Source organism: Diplotaxodon limnothrissa, linkage group LG11 (genome assembly GCF_057381915.1).
Source record: "Diplotaxodon limnothrissa isolate DT_005_m linkage group LG11, D_limnothrissa_male_GT1.1, whole genome shotgun sequence".
Classification (NCBI taxonomy): Eukaryota; Metazoa; Chordata; class Actinopteri; order Cichliformes; family Cichlidae; genus Diplotaxodon; species Diplotaxodon limnothrissa.
This window is the reverse complement of record NC_140606.1, coordinates 10607165-10634705: the sequence shown is the minus strand read 5'-3', so window position 1 is coordinate 10634705 and position 27541 is coordinate 10607165. Positions and strand designations below refer to the sequence as shown.

The 27541-nt window shown below is 44.2% G+C and overlaps 1 protein-coding gene across 5 annotated transcripts in view; it reads left to right on the top strand.

The window, feature by feature from the left end:
• The window catches only part of rims2a (regulating synaptic membrane exocytosis 2a), a 163296-nt gene that overhangs the window by 110155 nt on the left and 25600 nt on the right, over window positions 1-27541 (top strand). For 2 of the 5 annotated variants that reach the window (XM_085366167.1, XM_085366165.1), the window contains 6 exons: window positions 1290-1475; window positions 2840-2946; window positions 10971-11003; window positions 13427-13527; window positions 20465-20631; window positions 21193-21420. In XM_085366167.1, coding sequence (XP_085222293.1) covers window positions 1290-1475; window positions 2840-2946; window positions 10971-11003; window positions 13427-13527; window positions 20465-20631; window positions 21193-21420 — 822 coding nt within the window. Of the gene's footprint in view, window positions 1-1289; window positions 1476-2839; window positions 2947-3267; window positions 3301-10970; window positions 11004-13426; window positions 13528-20464; window positions 20632-21192; window positions 21421-25785; window positions 25935-27541 lie in introns of those variants that run through there. The other 3 variants (XM_085366164.1, XM_085366166.1, XM_085366168.1) reach the window with 3 other exon arrangements.

Here is a 27541-nt window from a genome sequence, read left to right as displayed (position 1 = left end):
AATCTAGTGAGCAGAGCAGTTTGTGTGTTACAGTTGCGTCCACTGAATTACACATAATGTGATGCTTGAACAGACGTAACCTCACATCACTGAAAGATTCTTGGCCGTAGCACGTAATGAGAACGGGACCCGGTGATGATGAGAGTAAATGACTGTTGTATAGATTGTGTAAGGTCACTGACTGATGAGCCTTTATCAGGACATTTCCTCTACTGGACAATATTTCATACTTGAGAAGACTACAGACACTGAATGGCAATAACAAAATGGACTGATCTAATGAAATTATTTATAAAGTATTTGCTATCATTAGAACCCAGTTTGACTGAAGACGTTCCCACATATCTATAGTGTTTTCTTGCATTTCTTGCATTTTAGCAAACAGTGTGTGCAGCGGTTCATTTCAATACTATTTTGTTCTGTATGAAAGTACAAAAACTATAAAATATTATTACTCACGGTGTGTGAATCGAAACTGGTAACATACATACAAAGGTTAGCAAACAGCATGCTCTAAAATCCCCTCTGCTTCTCAAGACTGAGGTGCCTTTTTCACTTCACTGTTTTTAATATGTGAATTTATTTCTTGATCAATGAATTTCTGTACAAATTTTTTTTTCCTCTCTGTACCTCGTCAGTAATTTTCCCAGCTGAGAAACCTCACCTGTTTTTTTTCCCCTACAGCTCTTCAGATCATCTGAATCTGCCTTCATTGTCACTGTGCCAAAAGTTCTTTTGCCTGGGCATTTTGCAGAATATAACAGACAAAATAATCCAAGTGCAGTCACTTTTCCCTCACATTCCCACTCTGGCTCAAACAGAATGCTCACCTATCACCTACAGAGAGACAGCACATAGTCCTTGTTCATTGCACACGTCTTGAGTACTTCACAGTTAAGTCACTGGTTCCACCAAGGACTGCAAAGCACACAGGAGCCACCTAGCACAGTCCATATTGTCTGCTCTTTAAATAAAGTAAATTAGCCTCATGTGGAGAGTCATAAACAATAATGTGTGTTTTAAGAGTTTAGGAATCATTTCATTTTGTCTTTATCTCTAGGTAGTTTTGATCACTACCTGCAAATCAGGCACACTTGACATAACACCCAATTAGCTTCTGACAAGTATCTATGCTATTGGTAGTAGATTGATTATACCAATTAAAAATACAGGATTCCACATAATCCTTTGGAGTTTTGAGGGTGCAGAAAATTTCTTTGCCCTCCTTACTGTCCGTGCCCTGCTGGAGACACACTGAGTGCCTGCCTGTCTCTCAACAACCTCTGTAGGAGCCACGGAGCCATGGATAGACACGAGTATCACAGCAGGTCCCGCTCTGCAGACCAGCGGCCCACTATAGAGCGCCACACGTCCCGCTCACGCTCCACTGAACGCCCCCACGACTCTTCGCTCATGAGGTCCATGCCTTCTCTGCCATCTGGGAGGTCCGCCCCCCCCTCACCTGCCTTGACGAGGTGTGACCCAGATCAGAGATCAGAGCCAGCCAACGTGGCATAGAAGCAGACAGTACTTTTTAGTTGTACACTCATTTCCCAGAAGCATAGCTTCACTGGAGGGAGAAATCATTTCAACAGAAAATTTAAACATTAATAAGTATTTCAAGATTTGTTTGGGCGATTTTTTTTTTGTTATTTTTCTTAATAAACCTTACTCTCGAAAAGCACATTTGAAACATCAAGGCTAATATTCTGCTTTTAACAAGGGATGTGCAGCATGTACCGAGGTTTTACAACTAGGGTTCGTGTAGACAGCCTAGCTAAAAGTGCTGTACTCTCACACTGAGCTTTAAATCAACCTGTAAGAATATTTCTGCCTCCAGAGATGCTCTACCTCTTCTAAATGTTTGTACAGCTAAAACCTTTACAGGCTTAAAGCCGTACAGAAGCTGTCCCATGAGCTCCCACCCACCCCGACCCTGACTAACTCCCAGAATAAACCAAAAATACCACATCACACTCACCTACCTCCCACCCTCCTAATCCCCCGCTTCCCCGCCTCACCTCACCTCAGCTCACCTCACTCCACCGACCTCCACCTGTCACACGCCACTTTCTGTTTTGTCTCCAAAAGCACCAGTGGATGTGCTGTATTTTCTTTACACATATCCCGGGCACGATGACCCTGACACCGTAGCTAGCTTGCTGACTCCTTTTATTAAAAAGAAAAATTTTAATTTGGGACACACTGCTCATACGCTTGAGTGAGTATAGCAGTGATGGGCCGACATTTTACTTTGATTTCATTACTAACATCAACTGATGCCGTTTGTCCTCGGATGGCATTCTGTTTTTACTTTTTTTGTCCTCTTTCCTCTTCTTCTTTTGTTTTTGAGTTGGAAGCCTGCGGGGACAGTCTGAACGCATGGTCGCACTGGTCTGCTGTTTCTGCATTTCAACTCTTCTCTCCTGCAGCTTGATGAGTCGACTTTACATGCGATTCACTCCTGGCATCTTTTATTGCAGCTCAGCTCCCTACAGTCGATGTAGCCCTCCACTTCCATGCCATGTGCCAAAACATCACCGCTGTGTGCATTGGTTTTATATTGGAGATAAAGTCAACAGCGAGTTTTCTATCACTGATTGATTTCTGCTGTGTCTGGCAGTGACTAAATTACATGTGACCTTACATATATTGTAAATAATTGAATGACCCCAGCTAACTACATTAAATCACGTATTGGCTCTCCATTAAAGAACATAGTTTTACTTTTCATGTTGCTCGTCTCCGATCAAATGTACGCTTTTCTCTTCTTTGCAACACCTACATCGAGCTCCTACTTTATGTCTCATGCCATTGTCTGCTACTTTTTGTCATATAGGGCACATCCGCGTAGTGGGTCCGTCCAGACCAGTCCCACAAGTACCCCTATGTCCAGTAGACGAGGTCGGCAACTCCCACAGCTTCCACCCGCAGGCAAAGACAGAAGTAAGTCACCTGGATGTCTTTTTTAAATTTAAATTACACGGCTACTGTCTACCTAATTGAATTTATTTTGAGCATTCATATATTCAGTATTTTAAAGCGATAAAGTTACTATTTTATGACCCGAACTTGTGGGTCACAAGAAGAGCTTTTTGGTTTTGGTGTCACTGACCAAAGGGATAATTATTATTAGCTGGTGGAACGCTTCGGTAGAAGTTGTAGAAGTCTCAAAAGTACAAGGATTTTTCATTGCTTTATGGGTTTTCACTTTGGCCTTCCATCCATTAACATCTCTGCTCGGTTCCTTTTCCATTCCTCTCTCAGAAGATGGAGACGAAGGAACAGAGCCTCGTGAAGGTCTGTACCTGAATGTTCGGGTTTCGTCTTTCGGACTGGGAATTGCTGCTCGAGCTGCACCTCCCTCCAAAAGCCAAAACCCTGTCTGCAACAGGGCGGGTAGCTCAGTTCAGTGGAGGCTAAACTTGATCTGTGCATACTGAATCCTCCTCCTCCAACCCCCCCGTTGCAGTTGTGTTTAAACGTGCAGTTAGAATGTCCTGTGCCATCGTGGTGCCTTGATCCTACTGATCGCACCAGTGTTGTGTTGATTTGTAGCCTTGCTGTTCTTTTGCTTTGCGTTACACACCAGATATCATTACTAACTGTCTGCAAATAATTCGATTTTTAAAACATTTGGACTGCTGAGCTACGTCACCGAAGCAAATATTATGCTATTTTGTGCTAAACTCCACAATTTTCACAATTACAGCAAAACCTGCATTTGTTCACATTGTACAGAGGCATGTGAAGTCCTTAGTGTTACTCAGCACTCCTCTGGCAAATTGTTGCGCGTTGTTGTAATGAACTGTGATATGAAGCACTGTGATGAAGGCAATGATTGTTTTCACGTGTCTTTAAATTGGATGCTGTAAAAGGGTTGTTCTAAGCTTTGTGGGGAACGACTGAGATAAATCTGGAGAGAAGAAGCTCGTGCAGTTCTGGTGAACGTGTCAAAGTATTCACACAACCCTTTTATCACTGTCAGAGTCCACAAGGGCCTTTCCCTGTCTTCTGTACAGCTGCCAGCCAGCCCCGCTCTCTCCCCTGTGCTCTCGCTCTCTCTCAGTCCCAGTCTTTTTTTGTATCTTTGCCATCTTTTTATCACTCAAAAGCTCTCTCTGTGTCTGGACCTCTCCATTGCTCCTTTGTGTCACCTTTATTTGTTCTTCCTCTTCATACCTGCCCCCAGCCTCGCTTACTCCTGTTTTTTTTTTCTTCCTTTTTTCTTTGACAGGCACTCTGCCTTTTCACATCTCTCTCCTTTCTCTCACTCTCTCCTTCTTTTGCTCTGTGTTTTAGTCTATTTCTTATAGGACAGCGGCACTGCACGGGCAGAGGGGAAGCATTGATCCGACCCTGCGCCGTGGTTCCCACAGAGCTGTGTGACACTTGGCTTATGCTGAGCAAATCTGATTGTGCTTTTGTGTGCGTGTGGACCTTTCTACACTGGATCCATATTATTGTATTATTCCTGGGAGAAGCTGGAATATTGATATAAGCCTAGTTGGCAGATACATTAACTGTCCTGTATGTGTGTATCTGTTTATGTGTGGCAACAGGGGAAGAGCCCAGGGCGCCTGAACCCCAAAACGATCATCCAGGTGTGTTTATCACTGAGAACACGCGGCGGGTTTTTACTCTTGTGTCATGGCAGATCTTTAAAAATGAAACACGGCGGATGTGAGCCTCTGCATTTTAAGTGTGTGGAGTTTGCGTTTTGCTCGAGAGTGCTGTACAGTACACGCTGTTGTATAGAACATTCAAACCCAGGCTTGAATGAGCGGCAAGAGTGTTGGCAGAAACTGGAGTTCCCCACGGTTTCTACTTCCTACCTTCCCATCTGTTTACGTGGCACGCTTCTGTCCTTTGACTGTGTGGTGCTGTTACTCAACACTGTGACAGCTATAGCACTCACTGGCACATTGGATATTCATGAAAGGTCTCTAAAAGGAAACTGTATTTTTAAACAGGGTTAATTAATGGTGTCTTTGGATGGTAAGATGGTTGTATGTTGAGTTGTCAATATAACTGTACAACTGCATATTATAAAACTATGTTTTCTGATAATCACACACTGAGCAGAATAATTAACCAGTAGCTCACGGCAGTTCTATGCAATAACGCTTGCTGTGCACATCAGATCTTGTGGTATATGTGCGTATGTGTGCGTGCGTGCACACTTGTGTGGCATATGTGCATCTGCGTCTGGGCCCAAGTGGAATGAGCTGTGATATTACGGTGACGTACAGTGTAAAGTTTCAGTGCTGCACCATTTCATGAACCTCCATCTGTCTCCCCACTAGCAGCAGGCAGTGAGGAAAAACCCCAAGGCCCACCGGTAAATGGGAGGAAAGGCAAGTCTTCCGAGCAGTGTGATGGTGTGATTTTGCTGTGTGGGCTCTCTTGGTCCTTCTGTGACATTAGTTAGCAGCAGCTGTGGTCCTTGATGATGAGCTGCTCTCAGTCGCACCAAAGTGTTTTATTCGCCCAAGTTTCATCTCTCACCCAAAAAGCATGGTCCGTTCCTTCTGACTTTATTTGCGTGATCAAACTAGAGACTTGTGTGTAGTGTAACTGATGTTAATGCATACAGAGTGCTGTGATTGGAAGTTTGGTTGGTCTGCCCTTCTCTGCCTCCAGCGTGGCCTCAGAGCTCTAATCTGCCCTCTTCTTTAATACTAATTAATTCTGCTCAGCTCCACCTCACAAAGACAGAGCTCTCCATTTCCATTGTGAAATTGCCAATCATTTCAATTAGACATGGATTATTGCGCTCTTGTGCACACAGTCTTTTCATGCACTCCATTAAGACTGGCAGTCTCTTACAAACATAACTGGTGCTTAGTGCAAAGAAAATTGTCCTTTTTTGCCAAAAACAGTAATAAAAATGGCGTAATGGAGTAAAGGTGAATAGAGACATTTTTAGGATAGTGTTCCACATAAACAGCATTTCCTGCTGCCTGTGCATTACACTTTGCTGCAGTACTGCAGAGTGTAATGTTTTTTTTTTAGTTTTTTTTTATTTGAGAGGCTGTTACCTCTGTTGGCCAGCAGATGGAGCAAAGTTCATAATGTTTGATAAGGAGCTGTCCTTGATTTCAGTGCTGAAGTAGTAAAGATGCCTTTTTCTTATCTGTTTGTTTGTTTTAATTTATGCTTGCAGCAGCTTTCTATTATTGGTACAGAGCATAATACACAAAATGCTCATTATGCAATGTATCAATAAATGAAGACATAGAAAGTATTTTATAGAGAAGAATAAACATTTGCGCAGGAAGGAGATCTCCTAATGGTGTCAAAATCAGTGTGTGTGTGTGTATATCTATGTGTATGTCTTGCTTTAGAGGTGACATGGGAGGACCAGCAGCGAGGGCTGAATGGCTCTCTGTCTGATGGTGGGACGCAACCTTACCCTTCACTCACTGACACAGGTCGGTCGGTCTGATAGGGTACAAGTCTTTTTTACTCTCTCTCATATGAGTACATGAACAGTAATCAACGTATCTAACCAGACAAGTACCCGGTCAAAAAGAGAAAAGCGCATCAATCTTGCGTATAGGCCTCTTCATGCTTGTCTGATCAGCCCTGTACACAGCATGATGATTTCTACATACAAGCCTTTAAAAAAAGATTTAAAATTTGTCTTTTGAAATTCAACAAATATGTCTAAAGGTCTGAGTATCAAGCTTAACTGACTGAATATTTCAGGAACATTTCAAAGCTAAACTGAACCAGCTCAAAAACAGTCATTGCTTTACTTGTCATTTGTTTTATAGTATTTACTTCAGTTTGTAAGTTTAGCGAAGCTTGTAGCAATAAAATATTGCATAATAATAGTATCTACTATAGCTGTTTATTGCTCATGGACTCACTGAAAGTATTCTAATAGAATATGGTTTCTGTGAAGAATTGCTGACTTTGTCCTTGTGTGTCTGTTAAGGTTCTCAGTCATCCAGGTCATCGTAGTCAAAGGAGCTTGCAAAGAAAAGCGTCTGGACTTCTTTAAGTTACTTGAAGACGTTTCACCTCTCATCCGAGAAGCTTCTTCAGTTCTAAGGTCAAATGGCGGAGAGTCCCAGATTTAAACTCCTAAACACAAACTTAACAATGTGGTGTATGCGGTACAGTGCAGCGAGGAATGCCCAGACCTCCACATCGGAGAGACCAAACAGCCACTTCACAACCGTATGGCACAACATAGAAGAGCCACCTCCACAGGACAAGACTCAGCAGTCCATCTGCATCTTAAGGATAAAGGTCACTCTTTCTAAGATGCCAACGTTCACATTTTGGACAGAGAGGACAGATGGCTTGAAAGAGGAGTGAAAGAAGCCATTTACGTCCACTGTGAGCGACCATCTTTGAACAGAGGCGGGGGTTTACGACACCAACTGTCTGCCATCTATAATCCAGTTTTGAGATCCCTTCCCAGACGCCTTAACGTCCACTCACATCCTGGGCCATCTGACCTCAGGAATTCGCATGATAAGGTGGGGCCAGGTTTCACAATGAACACACCCGAAACCCTGGCTGATTGTGATCCACTCCCATTTTCACACCTTGACTCAGGTGATTAGAGGATCATCAGGGGGTCCTTTTGTCCCTCTGTGGGGGGAAACTCCCACTGGGTTTAAATGTGGGACTCTCCACCATTTGACCTTAGAACTGAAGAAGCTTCTCGGATGAGAGGTGAAACGTCCAGATGCTTTTCTTTGCAAGCTCCTTTGACTTGTCCTTGTGTGGACTCTTTCAACTGGATTCTACCCTCACACACACACACACATATATATATATGTATGTATTAGGAGTGCAACAATACTCGTATCGATATTCAACCATTCGATACAGTGCTTTCGGTTCAGTACGCATATGTATCGAACAATACAATTTTTTTTAATTTATTTGATCAACTTTTCTTCTGACGATGCTGTCTGTGTTGAGCGCTCAGTGGATCTGCGTTCAACTACTCCGCCTAGGCTGCACTGTAGAGTGCAGATCCACTGAGTGCAGCACAAGCTAGCAAGACAGAAGCTAAGCTCTTTGCAAAATGGCAAATTGAACCTCCCCCACCCTGATTCAGATCTGGCGTTTGGAACTATTTTGGTTTTCATGTGAAGCATGACCCTGATGGTAAGCGAGTCATGGACTAAAGTAAAACAGTATGTCAGATGTGCCACGCAATGCTCAATTACATTGGTGAGAATTACTGTGTTAGCGAAGTTAGCTCGTTAACCTGTTGACAGCGTCCAGCCCCATGCACGGGGCGATCCACGGTAACTCGTTAACGGAGATTTGCCGCGTTATGGCGTTAATGTCATTTTAACAAGATTAACGCTGACAGCACTAGTGGGAACACAACGAATATGACTGCACATTTACACCGACATCATCCTAGTGCAAAGACAAGTGGAAGCAGACAAAAACAACAAGCACGCATGCTACAAACTTTACCCGAGTCATTTAGACAGCCGTTAGCACATGATTCTCCTTATGGGGACCTGATATGTTTAATATGCTGCTGAGAATATAGCCCAGAAGAAGCGTATAGTATAGCTTTTATTTTGGAAAGAGACATTTCTCTGTAATAAACTATTTTTCCAAAGATGAGTGATTTCTCGATCAGATAGATTTTTCTATTTTGTTGTTTCAGCAACATTAAATTTAAGTTGAGTTAAAATATATATTTATAATTTTAATAAATGACAAATTAAAAAGGCATGAACATTTTTTGTATCGAAAAAATATCTAACCGTGACACCAAAGTATCGAACCGAACCGTCAATTTTGTGTACCTTTGCACCCCTAATATATATATATATATATATATAGACACACACGGACACACCTTTGATTTAACAGGAGGTGTCTTTGTCAGCCTCTGGATGGCATCCTTCTATTTTTCAGTCTCTTCTTGCTTGGTGTGGTATTGCAGTGCATCTTGGAGTTGACATTTTAAAACTATGAAAAAAAACCCCACAAAAGATTGTTGTTTTGGGGTTTTTTTTCTAGCGCCTTAAAAAATAGTGATACATTTTATAGATTTCTTACCCTTTATATTAATTTCTTTACTGATTTTTTTGTCAGCACTGTACAAATAACAGCGTTATTTAAATGACACCTGATCCTTGCCCATGGATGTATAGGAAGCATGAAATGTGTTCCTGAAATGTTCCCATGGTGGCACGCCTTCACCTTCCTTTAAGTTAAGCCTCATTTATGTTAGTTTGTTATGCCGCTTGCTGATACGTTTTGACAACAGAACCAGATTTAGGATTGTGGCTTTAAAATAAAACATAAAACATCTGCTGTTCTGAGCTAAAAACCCAGTAGCTCTCTCAGTGCGTCTGCAGGATGCAGAGAGGCATGTCTTCAAAGCCTCTGCTTCCCACAGGCCAATCTGTGATGAACCTACAGCTAGCCTGGTCTTCAGTCAGTCTCTCTCACTTTCTCACTCCATCCATTTCTCATTTCTCTCCAACTCTGCATATTTTCTGTGTGTTTCCTGGAATGACTGACGAAGCTAAACCACACTGCTATTACGTTCATGAAAGCTAGCTAGGACAATGCCTCACATTGTCTTTTAATTCATGTGACACCATATTATTCAAGCTAAGTGAGTGCTAATTGAGCTAAATGCAAATTCTCTGTATGTGTGTGTGTGTGTATGGGAGGGGGGGGGGGGGGGTGTAGGACAATGAAGGCTCTCCTGGTCGTTACTGTTGATTTGTCAGGTTCAGCCCCTGGGATAGAGATCAGATGGGAGGGCTGGAGAACAGAACAGGAGAAAAAAAAAAGGGGTCAGCATGACTCTAAGAGAGAAGGTTGGTAACAAACCGGACCCCGATGTTAAACCTGTGAACTGAGGTCGGGTCAGTCAATGAGCAGCTGTCTCGACGCGAGATCAAAACGTGTGAAAGTGTCTTGGTAGCCGCAGAGGAAACAGAAGCACACTTCATCTCTGGAGTTAAACAGAATATTTCGGGGGCCCGAGCGGAAGAAAGGAAGAACATGAATAATACAGAGACAAGTGAAATATGCGTATGAATACAATGTGAATCTATCGGAATCAACAGAGATGCCTGGCAGCAGGCAGTCGAATGTTGGTATTGTGTGACTTTTCAGAGAGATCTTGTGGCTGATGCTCGTGTGTGTGTGTGTGTGTGTGTGTGCGCGCGCGCCCAAGCGTACACTTTCGTGTATTTAAACCTCTCGCACTCTACCCAGGTGATGTCTCTATTTTTTGTCAGTTTGAACGTTCTCTTGGTGAAACTGTGTGAGGTAGCCGTCTCTCTTTTGTGTGCTCGCTGCTCTGTGCTTTCAGTTTTTCTTTTTTTTTTTTCCTCTTTTTTTTCCGTTCATGTTACTTTTCCAGGCTGTTTCCCCACAGTTGCCCCATGCAGGTTCAAGTGACATCCACTTCTCCTTATATACCTCCTCCCCCTCCCCTCTCTCCTCCTCTTCCTCCTTTCCTCACCTGCCTGCAGAGAGGTCTCAAGTTTCTATCTGGTTTGGTACATTAACATCTCTTTCCTGTTTCAGCTCTTTTTTCCCCTTTAAAGCACAGAACCTTTCCCCTTCCCTCTCTCTCTGACTTCTAATAACTAAACTCTTGGCCTCTCTACCTCAGCCTCCCCCGGCCTCGCACCCTTTTTGCTCTATTTTGACTTCTCACTGTCCCCATGGTGGAGTTTGTGTGTTCTTGGTGTACTCTATGATTTTGTTTGTGTGTTCTGTGCTTGTTGTTTTTGTCATTGTCGTGTTGTATTGTTGTGTCGTGTCCCCCTCCCTCCCCTCCGACTCCTTCCTGTCTACTCTGACCCTCCAAACCCGAGACCTTTGGTGATGGCGTCGCCCTCCCAGCCATCCTTCCTCTCCTCCTTCGCCCTCCCCCTTACCCTTCGTGCATCCTCTCACATCCATCTTCCTCTCCTCTGTCTGTGTCTGTCCATTGTGTGATGTGATCCCAGAAGACACGGACTCACCAAGTTGGACGAACTCAGGTCTGTCCCTTCTTCTTCTGCACCTTCCTTCTTTTCTGTCTCAGCTCCCTCTTCTCCTTCCTCTGCTGTGATTCTCTCTGTACGTCTTCCTGGCTTGCCCTCCCCCTCCTCAAACCCGCCTCCCCTCATCTCAGTCGTCTTTTATTTTCCCGTTTGGCTTGACTCCAATTTCTTGCGGCGTTGCTCTCTTCGTTGTTGTGTAGATGATGCTTCTGGCTTCCATACCATTTCTGCTGCTTTATTTTTTCTGCACACAGACTGTGTGGGCTTGTCATTCACTAAAGCATGATCACGATCACACCAGTGTGGTTTCTTTGCAGCACGTGAGACACTGTCATTTTCTACCAAGATAAAAAAAAAAACAACTTACTGTGAGCATATGACAGCAGATTTATTCTTTTGATTACTCTCTTTGTAGACATAGATTTGCTACTTTTTCCCTAAATTGATTTCTTTTTGGCCTATTTCAAGTGAAATTTGATGATTCGTGTGGTTTTGAATGACTTAGAGTTCCTAAACGCTGCTAATGCAGTGCAGTCAAAAATTTTACTCACTTTAGTGAGTATGGTTTTCATGATCTTGTTCCACAGATTTGCTTTGAAATGAAACAATGATTGCCGCACACATTCATGCACAGTCACCGAGTCACTTAAAATGTGGTCTCTTTGCAGTCCAAAACAAAAGGTACAATTTGTTAAGCAGCTAGCCTCTGAGGTCCTGGTCGTTCAGCTTTTTATGTCTAGACCACACGAGGTTAAATGTTTTTATGATAAGCTAAGCTAACTGCCTCGTTTCTCCAGCTTCAAGCATGAAAAAGCCATCAGTCTTCTAGGATCTAACACAATTTATTGTGATGAACTGTCCAATCTTGTCTGTCCAATAAAAATTGGATAAACAGAGCATTGTCATTGCCAACGCATAACATACAGACGATTTGTCATGTCCCGAGGCGTCTCATAGTAACGAAAGGTACCCTTCCGCGTCCTTATGAGATGCTCCGGATTCTCAATTGAACCCAATAGAATGCCACTCGCGGCGGTAACACACGCTCCAGCCGTGTTACACCCTAACCATAACCATAACCTTAACACTATCAGATAGTGTTTTCCAAAGTGATTCATGATCAGAACGTAAAACACATTTACATGTATAGATTCATTCCAAACGGCTCTCGTGCCTCCAAACGCGTAACACACTGGCGATTTGTCACATGTGTTTCTATGTTACAAGTTGGGATGAGAACGTGTTGGTATAAAAGAACATGAACTCAAAGTTGTTCAATTTTAACCTCATATTTATCACGACCACTGAAACGAAGCGATCACAAAAAACGACTTTCTGACTGCACTGGAATTTCAAAAGCAGCTCAGTTACAATCATTTAACAAAGTTAAATTAAATACTATTAGTTAACAAAATACTCCGGGAGAGATGCGAAATCACATGTAGTTTACTAACTGCGTGATGCGTCAACTCCTTTCGCTTCACTCATGCAGTCATTCATTTGCTCTGAGCTTGTATTCCTTTATTTTACTCTTTTTCTTTGCTTTTTCGTTTCTCTTTGTGTGCGAGTGTGTACATGAAGGCATGTGAGCATGGCGCCTGTACGTGTGCATTCATCTTCACTCTGTCACTGCGGTCATATGACACAAAAGTAGAGACAAAGAGTAAGCAGGAAAATGGAAATGCAGGAAAAAGCAGGAAAGTCACCATGTGGTGAACATTTTTGCAGAAAAGAAACGGTTACTGTAGAAACTGTTTGTAGCTTATTTTGTCATTTTTAGGTTTGTAAAATGTACACAGTTCCTATTCTTATTGGTATTTGTACTTCAACAGAGGCCTGTGCATGGTTGCGAATGTAAGAATCACATTTGCAGAGCTTAAACTGAAATTGGGAGGTGATAAGATGGGTAAACCGGATGATTTTATGCAATTATAAAAGGACTAAAATGCCTGTCAGTTTTAATCGAGAGGGATGCTTCGGCCAATTAATGTGATCGTTTAGGGATTTCAATTTGTTGTTTAATCATTTCCTTTCATCTAGAGTTTTTTTAAAAAATGCATCACTAGTATTGTTACATTTAGTGCTGTAGTAGTACTGGAGTAATTTGGCTTAGCATTCAAATGTGTTTTACTGAGGTCAGATAAAAATATTTGAATATTAGTGACTGACTAAAAAGCAGCATTTTTTGTGGGACTTATTGATTTCAAAAATTAGTTTATTATTCTATGCAGCATATGTTTACGGGTTTGTGTTTGTTAAAAACAGCCAACCATTCAGCTTTTCCCATTAGATCTGTCCCGTCATAGCTCATGGCTCATAGCTCAACAGAAGCCTCTCTCACCATAACAGTATGCCCCTCCATGAGGCTCTCCTCACAGTCCACCAGCTCCCAGCTGACTCGCATCTGTCTCTGTGCTCAGGTATGGACATGGAGGAGAGGACCAGACAGATGAAACTAAAGATGAACAAGTACAAGCAGGGAGCTGGTTCTGACTCAAGACTGGAGCAGGACTACCACAAGGTAAAGAAAACACGCCCAGGTCTGCTTAATTTATGCTTCAACACTCCAGAAAACGATGTTCCTACACAAACACTGTTCACAAAGTTCCAAAATGCATGCTCACTGATGTTTGCATCATGCACAGATATGGTCACAAAACATATCAAAACAAAGTGCAGCTGGTAAAGACTCAAAGGCTGGAAAACACAGAGCTGGATACAGCTGTTCTTCTAATCAGCTCATCTGAGTCACAGATATATATTATACACGTCTTTATTCAAAGCTTTGACTTTAAAAAGCGACATGCATCCACAGCGCCACAGGATACATTTTATTAATCCTTCCCAACAGTTTCTCAGCAGTGTCCATTGTTAACCCAGAAAAAGTAAATGGAACGATAAGATATCTCAAAATCATTGCACACAAATCTAAAACGACAACAATCTAAAGCCACCTAGAGTTATCTCTATGTGGGAAACTACATTTTTCTCCTTGTCATTTAGGCCAAATACTTCAATACATCACTTTGCAATTTCAAGGAATTGTGTGTAAAGTCCACTGTTTACTACTCTGTTCTGGAGAAGTCCTGAACATGTTTAGAGAGCTCGGCCAGAGCCTGCTGTCTCACTGCGGTCTGGTCTGAGACCTAGCAGATGAAGCCCCTCTGTCTGCTTTCCTTTTAAGACAATGCTATGAAAACTATGGCATTTGGAGTCTATAAAAAGCTGCTGAAATTATTCCCCAGTCCTTGTATGTTGAGCAATATCTTCCCATTGACAAAAACAATGCTAATAAAGGCAGTTACTGTAACACTCCGTCCAGATTTAGTTACAGTAAACAGCCAACCAAAACATAACAAGATATTATATACACATCCACGTTCACAAATGTGCTTGGACTAAGTCTGTGCCAAGATCATCCCAGCCCAGTTCAGCTTCCAGGAAAGCCTGTGTATAAAGTTAGTTGAGTAGAATCCGACTTTGTGAGCCAGTTGACTGTCACTGGATTAAACAGTATATGGTAACTGTCTTCCTGCCACTTATGGTTAAGTACTCATGCAAAACTTTGTATGTCTAAATCAGAATATTATTCATTAATTTTTTTAGTAAAATGTACATGAAGTATTAAGAGTACAATTACAGGAGATCACAAGTCTTCAAAAATGGAAAACAAACACATTACCTGATTGAAATTTGGCCGATCGCCTGTTTAAGATCATCTTCTTGTGCCACTTTTGACTGTTTTAAGCGTGGGTGCAGTTTTTAGATCGCACTCTACAAGTCCTCATGCTTGTATGTCTGCGATGCATTCTGGATCTCATCCAGTTAATCAGAAGGATGATACCTCAAGTTGTTTTTAATTTTTGGAAAGTTCACAGTCTCTGTGGGACAAGTTCTCAGAGCACAACCCTGATTTTGCTCCACCCAGTCTTCCACTGAAAAGTGCTCGTTTTTAGTTAGACATTCAGCTTCTTCCCCAGTGACAATCATACCCTAAAAAATTAGCAGTAAAATTGCACATCACAAGCATTAAGAAGCAGGCATACAGGGAATGACTTTTGCCAACTTGTTTTGCATGCTGAAGTAAGTTATAAACCATCTTATTACTTAATCCCCGTAACCCTGCTTTGTATGAGAGCCTTAGCCTGTATATAAACAATTGACAAGACATGACAAGAATCTTTGTTTTATGAAGTCCCGTTTTAAAGCCTGGGGAATAGCGTTTTAGTTGTTGCCATCTGGGTGTTTCAGAGCCAGGAGTGACCATATTTGGATGACTCTTTGGAGTCCTAAGTTGTCAGCTAATGCTAACAAGCTTGGTTAGGAAGGTACATCACACAGACATAAACACCTGTTATGAACAATTCTATGTAACACACAAAAAAGCCTTCCAGTAATACTAGCCAATCAGCAAAACTGGATTACATATTTCATGGATAGGCTGTTGGCAAGCCATATTGCACCTACAACCAATTGTTATCACACAAATCTGTCACACTGCTAGGCATAGCTTTAAACTGGGTAGTTGTTGAAAAAGAAAAGAGCGTGCAAAAAGGAAACCAACGGCGCAGAGCGAGGTTCCCAGGTGTGCTGTGATGCAATCAAGAACAATTGGACTTTCTAATATTTCCAATGTTTGCTAGCTTAACTTAAGTGCCTGCAAATATCTTTCAAAACAATGTCCAAAAAATTTAGTTTATTGAACAGTTGCTGATGAATGTTCCATCTTTGGTCTCTGGCAGCAACACTGTATGGACTGTGATTGATCAACAGCTTCTTGTAAACTTTATCACAAGTGTAATCACAAATGTGCGCATTATTTCTTTGTCTGCATTGTTAATCGAACACAGTAATGCAAGAGCAGGCAGAGCTTGACATATTCAAGTTAGAAACTCATAGAAAATAAACATGTTAATCCACGTTACACACGTGTGCTGCACTTTTTCTCTCGTAGTTTGTTGGGAGGAGCTAAAATGGCTCTTTTGATGTTGAAGATTGTCGACGCCCGGCCTGGACCAATGTTAGGTTTATTTCTGCTGTGAAACTGGGCATTTTAACATAGGAGCTTGCTTGTGTGACATCTTCAAGGGGCCATTGAAGAATCTGCAGTTTTGTCACTTTTGCAACAGTTTTATTTTTTGGCCCTAGTTCCCAATTCAAAAATCTAGTTTCCAGAATTCATTTTACTTGTTACTCTAAAACACGCATCATGTTTGTTTATAAAGAGTGTGAGTAAGTGTGCAAATATTAGACAAGATCTTGCACAAAAAGCACTGACTGGGAGAATGAGAACTATAGTAATGTCAGGGTTCCTGGGTCGGTGACCCAGTGTTTTCAGTTCACATTCACTGTTTATCTACTGCCTGTTCCACTTCCTGTTTTATTGTCTTAGCCTTGGTCTGTGTGTATTATGTTCAGTCCTCTTCCCATTATCATTAGTTCATTATGTTCAGCTGTGTACTCACCGGTCCCTTATTATCATCATTATCACCAGTCTGTGTATTTAAGCCCTCTGTTCTACCCATTCAGTGTCGGGTCATTGATGATGTACGTCTGATGTCTATGTCGTCTGTATGTTCAGTCAGTCAGTCCTTTGGCCATTCATTCATTCATTCATTCATTCAGTCAGCCAGCCATCTCCTCCCTCTGTACTGTTTGCTCGCTCCTTCGGCAATAAACATCCACCTTCACCTACCTGCCTGTGAGTCCAGCGTTTGGGTCCTCCCTCTCTCATCCACGACACTACCGCTGACAGAATGACCCGACCCCGCGTTGTGGACCCAGCGGACTCGGACCTTTTCGAGCGGCAGGACGCAGCGCTCTCCAATTGGGCGGAGAAGCTCAGGTGGAAACAGCGGCTCTTCTCAGAGAGGGAGCACGTCTTTGAGGGGACTCGCCTGGCTCTGGGCGGGCCTCGGAGACGCCGCGGTCCTCCACCTGCTGCCTCACCTGCATCGGAGCATTCGCCGCGGAGAGCGGGCGTCACAGGCCAGGCTTCGGGCGCTCGCTCCTCCGCTGCTCCGCTCCTCGCTCGCCCGCCAGCCATTTTCCTCACCGGACCTTCAACCTCGCCATGGCACGGTGGCTCCGCCTCCCACCTCGGCTCAATGGAGGCTCCCGTGCCAGAGGCTCGGCTGTGTACCCCGCCCACTGCCTCTTCCCGGAGAAAGCGGCGCACACGTCGCCATAACAAGGACTATTTCCAGCAACTCCCGATGGTGAGCTCCAGTGACTGTTTTTCGCACTCACCGTCTGATTATCCACTTAAAACACACAATAGACTCTTTTCTGATCCATGGGATGTTTCCCTCCTAGAGGATGATGTGGACTGGGAAGATTTTTTCTGCTCTGCTCCCCCAAAGACTGTTCAGTCAAAGACTATAAATAGTGGTGGCAGAAGGACCAGAATAAATCCAGATAGACCTGTCAGTATCACTCACCCAGTCATCATTTCCACTCCTGTCAGTCAGCCGACACCCACACCTGTGCCCGCACCCAGGACGAGGGCAGCTGTGACCCCGTATACCTCCACACCCACCTCTGTTCCTCGGGTGGGGGTGACTGATGTCCAGCCACCTCCCGTGCCTGTCCCAGCGCCTAGGCTGAGGGCAGCCAGGATCCGGCCTGACCCCCCTAGAGACTCAGCTGAGGCTCTCCAGCCAGTGCCTTCACGCTCTGGAGGCACGGAAGAGCCAATCAGTCCACCACTTCATCCACCGCCTGACCCAGCCTTTCACGCACTAGCTTTATCCCTGGTTAGGCTGGCTGAAGTGTCCCCTGCTCAGGCACCAGCTTTACTAGCCCAGGCCGTAGCTTTATCTCCCCGTCTAGCCCAGTCTGTAGCTCAGTCATCAGCCACACCAACCTCAGCTCCATCGTCAGCTACGCCTGCCTCTGTTCCTCCCTTAGCATCTTCCCTCCAGTCAGTGCACTCACCTCTAGTTCAGTCACCCCCTGTAGCTCAGTCTCCTCCTGCCCTCCAGTCCCCTGTAGCTCAGTCTGCTCCTGTCCACTCACCTGTAGCTCAGTCTGCTCCTGTCCACTCACCTGTAGCTCAGTCTGCTCCTGTCCAGCCTGTTTCCCAGTCGCCTGTCCACCGTCCCATTCAGTTCCCGGACCTGCAGCCACAGCACCCAGAGCCAGCTGTGAGCTCTCCTGCTCCTCAGCCAGGGGTTTCCGCACCCGCTGGCCCGGCCTGTCTCCAGCCGGAGGCTTCAACTTCGACTGGTCAGGCCTCTGCCTCGGCTGCACCCACGCCCGGCCCGGCCTCTGCCTCGGCTGCACCCACGCCCGGCCCGGCCTCTGCCTCGGCTGCACCCACGCCCGGTCCGGCGTCGGCCTCTGCTTCTGCTCCGCCTGGCCCGGCTCCAGCCGCAGAGCCTTCGTCCTCGTCTGGCCCAGCCTCAGAGCCTTCGTCCTCGTCTGGCCCAGCCTCGACTTTGGCTTTTGTTTCGCCTGCTGCAGCTCCAGCCTGTGCTTCGCCTGGTCCGGCCCCGTCGTCGCCTGGTCCTGCCTCGTCTGGTCCTGTGCCCACCGGGCCATGGCCAGCATGCCTAACACTGGAGAGCCGCCGCTGCCTTCCGCGCGGCCGGCCCCCTGAACTGCTCCGTTGTCTCCTTCGCCGCCGCCGCTGCCTTCCGTGCGGCCGGTCCCCTGAACTGCTCCGTCGTCTCCTTCGCCGCCGCCGCTGCCTTCCGCGCGGCCGGCCCCCGGATCGCCTTTGCTTGAGTGGCCGCCGTTGCCTTCCGCACGGCCGGCCCCCGGACCGCCTTCGCCTGAGTGGCCGCCGTTGCCTTCCGCACTGCCGGCCTCCCGAACTGTGTCCACGTCACCGCCGTTGCCTTCCGCACGGCCGGCCTCCGGACCGCCTTCGCCTGAGTGGCCGCCGTTGCCTTCCGCACGGCCGGCCTCCGGACCGCCTTCGCCTGAGTGGCCGCCGTTGCCTTCCGCACGGCCGGCCTCCGGACCGCCTTCGCCTGAGTGGCCGCCGTTGCCTTCCGCACTGTCGGCCTCCCGAACTGTGTCCACGTCACCGCCGTTGCCTTCCGCACGGTCGGTCCACCGGAACAGTCTCGTCTCGACCGCCGCGGCCGCCCACCGGACCGGCTCAGTGGTCGCTGCTGCCTTCCACGTGGCCGCCCACCTGAACTGTCTCGTCTCGGCCTCGGGCCACGTGGCCACCCACCTGAACTGTCTCTGTGTGGCCTCCGTCCCTCTGTCCTGGGCCCCCTCCGCCCGCCCTGTTTTGGTTCTTTTTTGTTTGGCCGTCGGGTGCCGGCCTTTGAAGGGGGGGGTCCTGTCAGGGTTCCTGGGTCGGTGACCCAGTGTTTTCAGTTCACATTCACTGTTTATCTACTGCCTGTTCCACTTCCTGTTTTATTGTCTTAGCCTTGGTCTGTGTGTATTATGTTCAGTCCTCTTCCCATTATCATTAGTTCATTATGTTCAGCTGTGTACTCACCGGTCCCTTATTATCATCATTATCACCAGTCTGTGTATTTAAGCCCTCTGTTCTACCCATTCAGTGTCGGGTCATTGATGATGTACGTCTGATGTCTATGTCGTCTGTATGTTCAGTCAGTCAGTCCTTTGGCCATTCATTCATTCATTCATTCATTCATTCAGTCAGCCAGCCAGCCATCTCCTCCCTCTGTACTGTTTGCTCGCTCCTTCGGCAATAAACATCCACCTTCACCTACCTGCCTGTGAGTCCAGCGTTTGGGTCCTCCCTCTCTCATCCACGACACTACCGGTGACAAGTAACAAATGCTTTAGGTGCTCAGTTAGATTAGAAAAGCACAATTTAAGTAGCAGTCCATTTACCATCTAATATATCCATGCTAGATAGATCCAAAGCATAAATTAGCTCAAATGTAAAAAGTCAATTAAAATCAACAAGACAAGCCTGTGAAAACCTGCAACACACACACAAACAATGGATGCTGATCAGAAGCTGAATGAAACGAAGACATGCTTTCGTGTGCCATTCCAGCCTTTTGTACACAAAAATGAAAGTCAAGCTGAAATTGTGGATGTCATTTATAACTTTTCCTAGTCTCTGAACCTGGTAAGACCAAATCTCAAACCATGAACCCCTGCGGTATTTAACTGCAAGCCCAATGTTTTCCCACTACATAATTAAAATACTGACCTTTAAAGTCGCTCACCTAATATGCCTAACGTAAAAATAGTGTGCATATTTCTTCTTTTTTATTTACATTCAACAGCTTATTTCTGAAATACTGCTTGTCTTGATCAAATAGTTTTCCCTTACAAGGCAAAGACGTAGAAGTCATTTTAGAAATCTCTACCCTTTGGTAACTTGTTGAAGTTTTCATTGGGACTATTTTAGCAACAACATTTTGTACTTGTTAAAATTGTTGAGTGCTCAAAAAACCCCAAACTTGTGATATCTGATGTCACCATACTTTATGTCTTATTCTTTGCCCTCTTTGCAGCGTTCAGGCAGAGATCCACGGGGCTCCGACAACTTGTCAGCCAAGTCGTCGGACAGTGATGTAAGCGACGTGTCCGCTGTGTCGAGAACCAGTAGTGCCTCTCGGTTCAGCAGCACGAGCTACATGTCTGTCCAGTCAGAAAGGCCGCAAGGAAACCGCAAGATCCGGTAGGCTGATGCAAACTTTGTGTCGCTCTTTAAATTACCATCAAGCTGGAATGGACAAACCCCGCCCCCCTCAGCGGTGAAACCCATATTCATTACCATGTCCAGACGTTTTCAAATTTGAAACTGTTTGCACATGGTTACCTGAGGAGAAAATGCCCCTCCTGTAGCGCTGCGTGTCATTTTCTCCCTGTGATGAGTTCAAGTTTGGCTCCATTTTAGAGAATCTGGAGCCAAGTGGTTGAACTCTGTTCCTTCACGCTGTGGGGGAAGTTTGTCCATATCTGGCAGTAGTCACTGAAACATTAAACATATTTCTACTCTTTGGGTGTCGTCTCATATCAAAGCAAAAACAAACTCCTCTGCATGGTGCTTTGCTTTAAGTCTACGTTAGTTCTTCTGTGATTTAGAATCAGTCTGCTTTTGATCATGGCTGCGTTGCATCTCTGTGTTCGTCTCTCTTTTGTTGTTGACATTGTTCACGCTTTGTTTGTTTTTTTCTGTTTTTTCTGTTTCTTTTGGCTTTGCATGTGCTGCTCTTTGTGCCTCTGTTTCCATCTTCAGCCAGTTGCGATCGAGGAGCCATTCTCGGGAGGGGGATGAGCAGTTAGGAGAAGTGAGGGAGGAAGAGGAGGCAGGAGAAAAAGGCAGAGGGGCTAGTAAAGAAGGAAGGGTGCAGAGAGGGGGGAAGGAGTGGGAGGGAAAGGTAGACGCAGGCGAAGAGCATCAGAAGGATTTGATGGAGAAAGAAGAGGACTTGCACCAAAGGAGTATCTCAGAGACTGACCTCAGGTAACACATGTGTAGCAGCTTCAAACTGTAGACTAACAATGATGAAGAAAACTACTAACAGTAGTATAGATCCCGCTGTAGATCCCAGTGGACGACTGTCTTTTGCACATTTATATGAGGACGTGCAAGACAGAGTGTGGTGACTACCCTCCTCTCTTTACCTTGATGATGGTGTAACTGTGGCTCTGTTGACCTTTAACAATACTAAGGTAGAGTAGCATTAATATTTTACACTGCTTAAAAAAGATAAAGGAACACTTTTTAATCAGAGCATCAAGTCAGTTCAACTTGTGGGTTGGTGTTAAACTTTTTATATGATGGTATTGAAATCATCAACAGGTGCATTAGAGGTGCATAACCTCAAAAACAGGAATGGTTTTCCAGGTAAAGACCAATTATGTTTTTCCCTCATCTTTTCTGACTGTTTTTTCAATAGTTTTGCATTTGGCAAGGGTCAGTGTCACTACTGGTAGCATGAGGTGGTACCTGGACCCTACAGAGCTTGCACAGATAGTCCAACTCCCCTAGGATGGCACATCAATGTGTGACATAGCCAGAAGGATTTTTGTGTCTCCCAGCACAGTCTCAAGAGCATGGAGGAGATTCCAGGAGACAGCCACTTACTCTAAGAGAGCTGGACAGGGCCGTAGAAGGTCCTTATCCCATCAGCAGGACTGGTATCTGCTCTTTTGTGCACGTAGGAACAGGATGTGTGCTGCCAGACCTACAAAATGACTTCCAGGAGACCGCTGGTGTGAACGTCTCTGACCAAACAATCAAAAACAGACATGATGAGGGTGACCTGAGGGCCCGACGTCCTCAAGTGGCCTCTGTGCTCACTGTTCAGCACTGGAGCCTGATTGGCATTTGCCATAGAATACCAGAATCAGCAGCTCCACCTCTGGTGCCCTGTGCTTTTCAGAGATGAGAGCAGGTTCATTCTGAGCCCATGTGACAGACGTGGAAGGGTAACATCGTTCAGCATGACCAATTTGGTGGTGGGTCCTTGATGGTCTGAGGAGGCATAATCCATGGAGGGACCCACAGGCCTCACACACCCTGACGGCCGTTAGGTATCAGGATGCAATTCTTGGACACATTGTCAGAACTTATACTGGTGCAGTGGGTCCTCCTGGTGCACAACAATGCCCGGCCTCATGTAATTAGAGTAAGCACACTGTTCATGGAGGATGAAGAAATTGATACTACTGACTGGCCTCCATGCTCAACTGACCTACATCCAACAGAGCACCTCTGGGACATTATGTTTTACTCAGTCCAAGCTGCCAAGTTGCACCTTAGATTGTCGACGAGCTGAGTAATACTCTGGTCCAGATTTTGGGGGAGATCTCCCAGGACAGCAGTGGTCATCTCAATAAGTGCACGCTCCAGTGTTGTGAGTCATGCACACATCCCATTGGGATCGAATGTATTTTTAAAGTGTTCCTTTTAACGTTTTTGAGCAGTGTATAATTGCAGTGACATGAAAACAGTTGGTGTCCATGCAGTCTGTTCACACATCAGATAATCTGAACTCTACAGTTACTATCTAAAGAATAACCTTTATCCTGAATTTATAGTACTGCACTTAATCAGAGCTTGCTTTTACCATATGCCTGCAATGCTCTGACACCACGAGGAAAACTGAGCTCTTCATGTTTCATGCTTTTAAACAACAGTTACTTTTATCGACATGCAGGAAGTAGAGAAGACCTTCGAACCAATGAAAAAGAGCAATGAAAACAAGAAAAACTGCATGTTTACTATGGAAAAATACTATTAGGATTATTAGTGTGCTAGATACAATCACAGCCTGTTGCCTTATGTTTCACATAGGTATCAGCCTTTTGCTGATCAATATTTATGAGACATTTATGAGAAAGTGAGCACCAGGTTATGGCACAAATTTAATGCAGTACTGTAAATCCAGCATTACCACAAGGTGTACTGCAAGACCCTCGTAAACATCAATTTTTGATTTGCTAAGAGGTTCAACAAAGTGCCTTCCTGTATTAAACGTATAACTGTACATACAAGTGATGATGATAATAATAATAATAATAATAGTCACATTCACACAAAGTGTGCATAGAGATGTACAGTAAATATAAAGTCGAAGACTTATTTAAATCAGAGGTTAGGTGAACTGTTGATATTTTACTACACATCATAAAAGCTGTTGTTTTTCTGAGTGGACCTTCATGTCTAAATGTTTAGTGAGCCTTGGCTTCTTGCCTTGGCATATTAGAAGCTTGGCTTCTAACATGTTAAGACTATATTTAACATGACACTATTTCCTGGTAAACCACAAGAGACTGTGGTTTAATTTTTGCACTGTGCTGGACTAGCAGGTCTGAAAATTGTGTCAAGAGCAAATTCAAGAGCAAAATTTATTTGGAAGGCCAACAGAAAGAAGCTTAGCTTGCACTCCTGATAAGATGTCTTTACCATCAAATCACATTCACAGCAGGATCCAAGCAAGCGCTTCTCACCAATATTAGTTCTGCCCCTCGGTCTTAACAGAAAACACATTAAGATAAAAGCTACACCCTCTCACGCGTGATTAACTCTACACTAGTGTGCACCGTCTGATTGAGAAGGTGCACTCTGCACATGCGCGTAGGAGGCTAAATGCACATGCAGAAACAGGAGCAGATCCACTGAAGTGTAAGTAAATTGTACTTACACAGTGGATCGTGGATTATACAGTGCAAACAGAAGATTAGGAAGTCCTAACGCTTTGCCCACTCATCCATCGGTTTGCTCTGAAGTTGCTGTGTATATCGCTTTATTGTATGTGCTGTGCTGTGTTGGGATGCTGCATCAGTATTTTATCAGTCCGTGTTCTTCACTTGCTCCCCTGCAGTCATGTTTTGCACGTGCAACTTGTCGACTCAGACCTCCTCCTTGTCTCCAGCTACTCCTCGATATTTCCCTGTTTTTATGTGTCACATCACAAACCTCATACTGATGACCACGGGGTAATCACTTTCAGTGAATTCACCGGAAACGTACAAATGAGATTTGAAAAAAGCCGACTTGAGCACACGCGTCCCAGAGATTTGATTTAAGCTACAATGCTGCAGTTGCAACGTGTTTCATCTTGACTGAAAGTGAGCTCATTTGGTCCTACTTTAAAAAATGCTGGCAACTCTCATCTGTGTGATCAACCCTTGTTCCTTCATGACAGCTACAGTATAAACTGATATTCCACCTAGTTGTGAGTAATGCAATATTCTGCTTTTTGAGAGATAAAAAATCAAACACTCCGCGTCGTTTTGTTCATTCAGGTTTGCTCACTGGGTCATGATTTTTGCAGCTGCACACAATAGAAAAAACAAAATTGCTGCATGCTAATAATCTTAGGATCTGTGAGATAGAGCATGTATGAGATAGAACATTTAGCATATCTGTTATTCATGCCACTGCATAGTCAATTGTGCCACTGGGCATTGAAGCCACAAATCTCAGAACTTGAACCGTAATCAAGCAGAGAATATCTATAGGTAAAAAAGCTTTTCTATGAGAGCCTCCAGATTTGAAGTCAGAATACTGAAAACAGTCAATCACATGTATTGAGATGATTTGAGGAGTCAGCAAGTGACACGCGATGTGCTTCAAGTTACAAAAGATGCATTCGCTGCTCTCCTTATCTGTGTGTGTGAAAGTAGTAAAGCAGTGTGATTTAGCAGAAACATGGCCACCAGCTACATCTATTTATGAGTCATCTCCTATGTATTGAGGTCACAGTGTAAATACACATCTGCTACACATTAAACAGGCTTGGCATACGAGCATCATGATAGCCGTGTGTGTTTTTAGTCCTTTGAAGACAGAAGCGAAAATCTCTGCTCTGAATGAGACTGTCGTATCCAAGTTACAGCTTAAGATAAATATGAGATCCAGACTTTAATGAATCACTTCCATTCTGCTCACTGCAACCTCTGCAAAAAAAAAACACAAAAGAAATTTGACAGGCATGAACGCATGCTAATGCTCTGATTTGGGGCACGGTTGCCACGGTACCTGCACTTTTCCATACATCATTTATGATTCACCTTTAATAACAGCTGCTCCTTCCTTGTTGTTAGTGAGACTAAATAAATAAAATGTATATTTCACCCCAAAGTTGCTTAATATCTATTGACTCATTTCCTTTTAGAAGACTTTATTTAAATGTTTACCATCGGTTTCTAAAAATGATCAATACATGATACAGTATGGAGATTGGCCTATTAAAGACAGCTTTGTGTAGCAAAACCTGTCTACATTTTTGCAACACCAAAGATTTCGAAGGTATTTTGGGGTTGGGTTATGCTTTGGGAACATGTTGGCCTAGATGAAAATGCATGGTGAGCAATCTGCATGATGAGGAGCTCTGTGTTCTTTGAGCTGAGGTTGAAAATCAGAAATCCCTGGAGAGACCCAGTTTTCCAAGTAGGCATATTTACACAGCAACCCTGGATTGAGTGCCAAGACCTGTTCAGAGAGTGGCGAAACTGTAATGAGAGGAGGTGCGAGAGATTTTATGCACTTGTTTTTATTGAGGACAATCAAAGTAAGGTGTCCTTTTACACCAGTTTATGAGAGTATGAAGAATCGTGAGACTATGATTTACTTTAGAACAGTGTGTCCATTAAGAGCAGATGTTTGTGCATTTTGACAAAAAAACAAACAAACGAAAAATAAAAGCGCCGTCAATTCAGTTAGAGCCAAATGTTTATTCAATCCAGTTGCAAGTTCACCCTTTAGGGAACAAACCATCATAGACCCTTAGTGGTTTGGGTATAATTCATCTGTTCCGATAATGGGTAGAATGTGTCCACGTACCGGCAGTGTTCATCACTTTAGATTAAATATTATTATTGGCCATCCTCCTAGAGAAGGATTAAAGTTTGCCTTTGATATAAACGTGGTGACAGGCACTGTGTGTTCTATTAGACAAGTAGGGAATTAGACGAGACATTTATTCCATCAGAAGAATACATTTCATCTCATTTCCTATTTTGTGTTGCTAAATATTTTACAGAACATAAATTTCTAATTGAAAGCTCTGCGCTCATGCATTTTAACCTCAGCTGGCAATCATTGTTAGAGGCCACGATCCCCCCTGACCTCGCTGCTGTGCTGATGTAATGAAAGAAGCGGCGCGATCGCCGTGTGAGGAGCAGATGAAATGCAGCCTCACTGCGATGATGGTGAAAGAGCATATTTTAGAATGTCACCTGTAGCACACGGGCCCGTGGTGCCGGCCGAGCGCTTGGAGTCGTCTTCAAAGCCTCTGGGCTGCAATAACCGATCAAAGGCGCTAATCTCCCAATAAGCATTCAATATTTATGTGTTGAAGCACAGGCTGATACTTAACAGAAGCCACTGGTGCTAGAACTGGTATAAACAAAAGGTTTGCTACTGCTGGCTGGGGTACGAGGTGCTCTTTAACAGCACACCTGATTTATTTCACCAACAGCAGCTGAAAAACAAAATATGAAGTGCAGACCGCCAAAACAGGATACGCATGTGCCAGTGTATACTATCCACGCCAGCATAGCAAGGAGTGACATGAGCAGCCATTACTACGTGCTCACACATTCATGACGGTTCCATATGTTGTTTATGAGCTAACTGCATGAGAATGTGCGTGAGACAGACGAAGGCCTGGTCGACTGCTGATGTTTAGGCACGGCTGATTGTCTAAACTAAAAGCACCACTGTGTTCATACGCAGGATAATGAGATGTCGCAACCATATCAGACATAAACTCCAGCGTTTATCAAATACAGCAGAGTGTCTGATATATGTGAAATTTGGAGTACGATTGAATTAATTGATGGAATCAGCCGTCAAAATGTATTAAACCTTCCCGTTTTACCCAGCACATCTTTCTATGAGTGGTCTTTGCAACACAGTTACATGATGGAGGTCAGACACTTAAATTAATGAGGGTGCTACACGTAACTTATCCCATTAAGAATTCAGAGCCTATGATACAGAATGTAATTTGTCTCTTAAAGATAATTTTACTGGCAGGGCTAAAATAGGACCCTCATTTGAACACTGGCCTATTTCCTTTCAAACTGCAGGAGCTGGAGAATAATGCTGATGACAGGCAACTTTTCTGTGT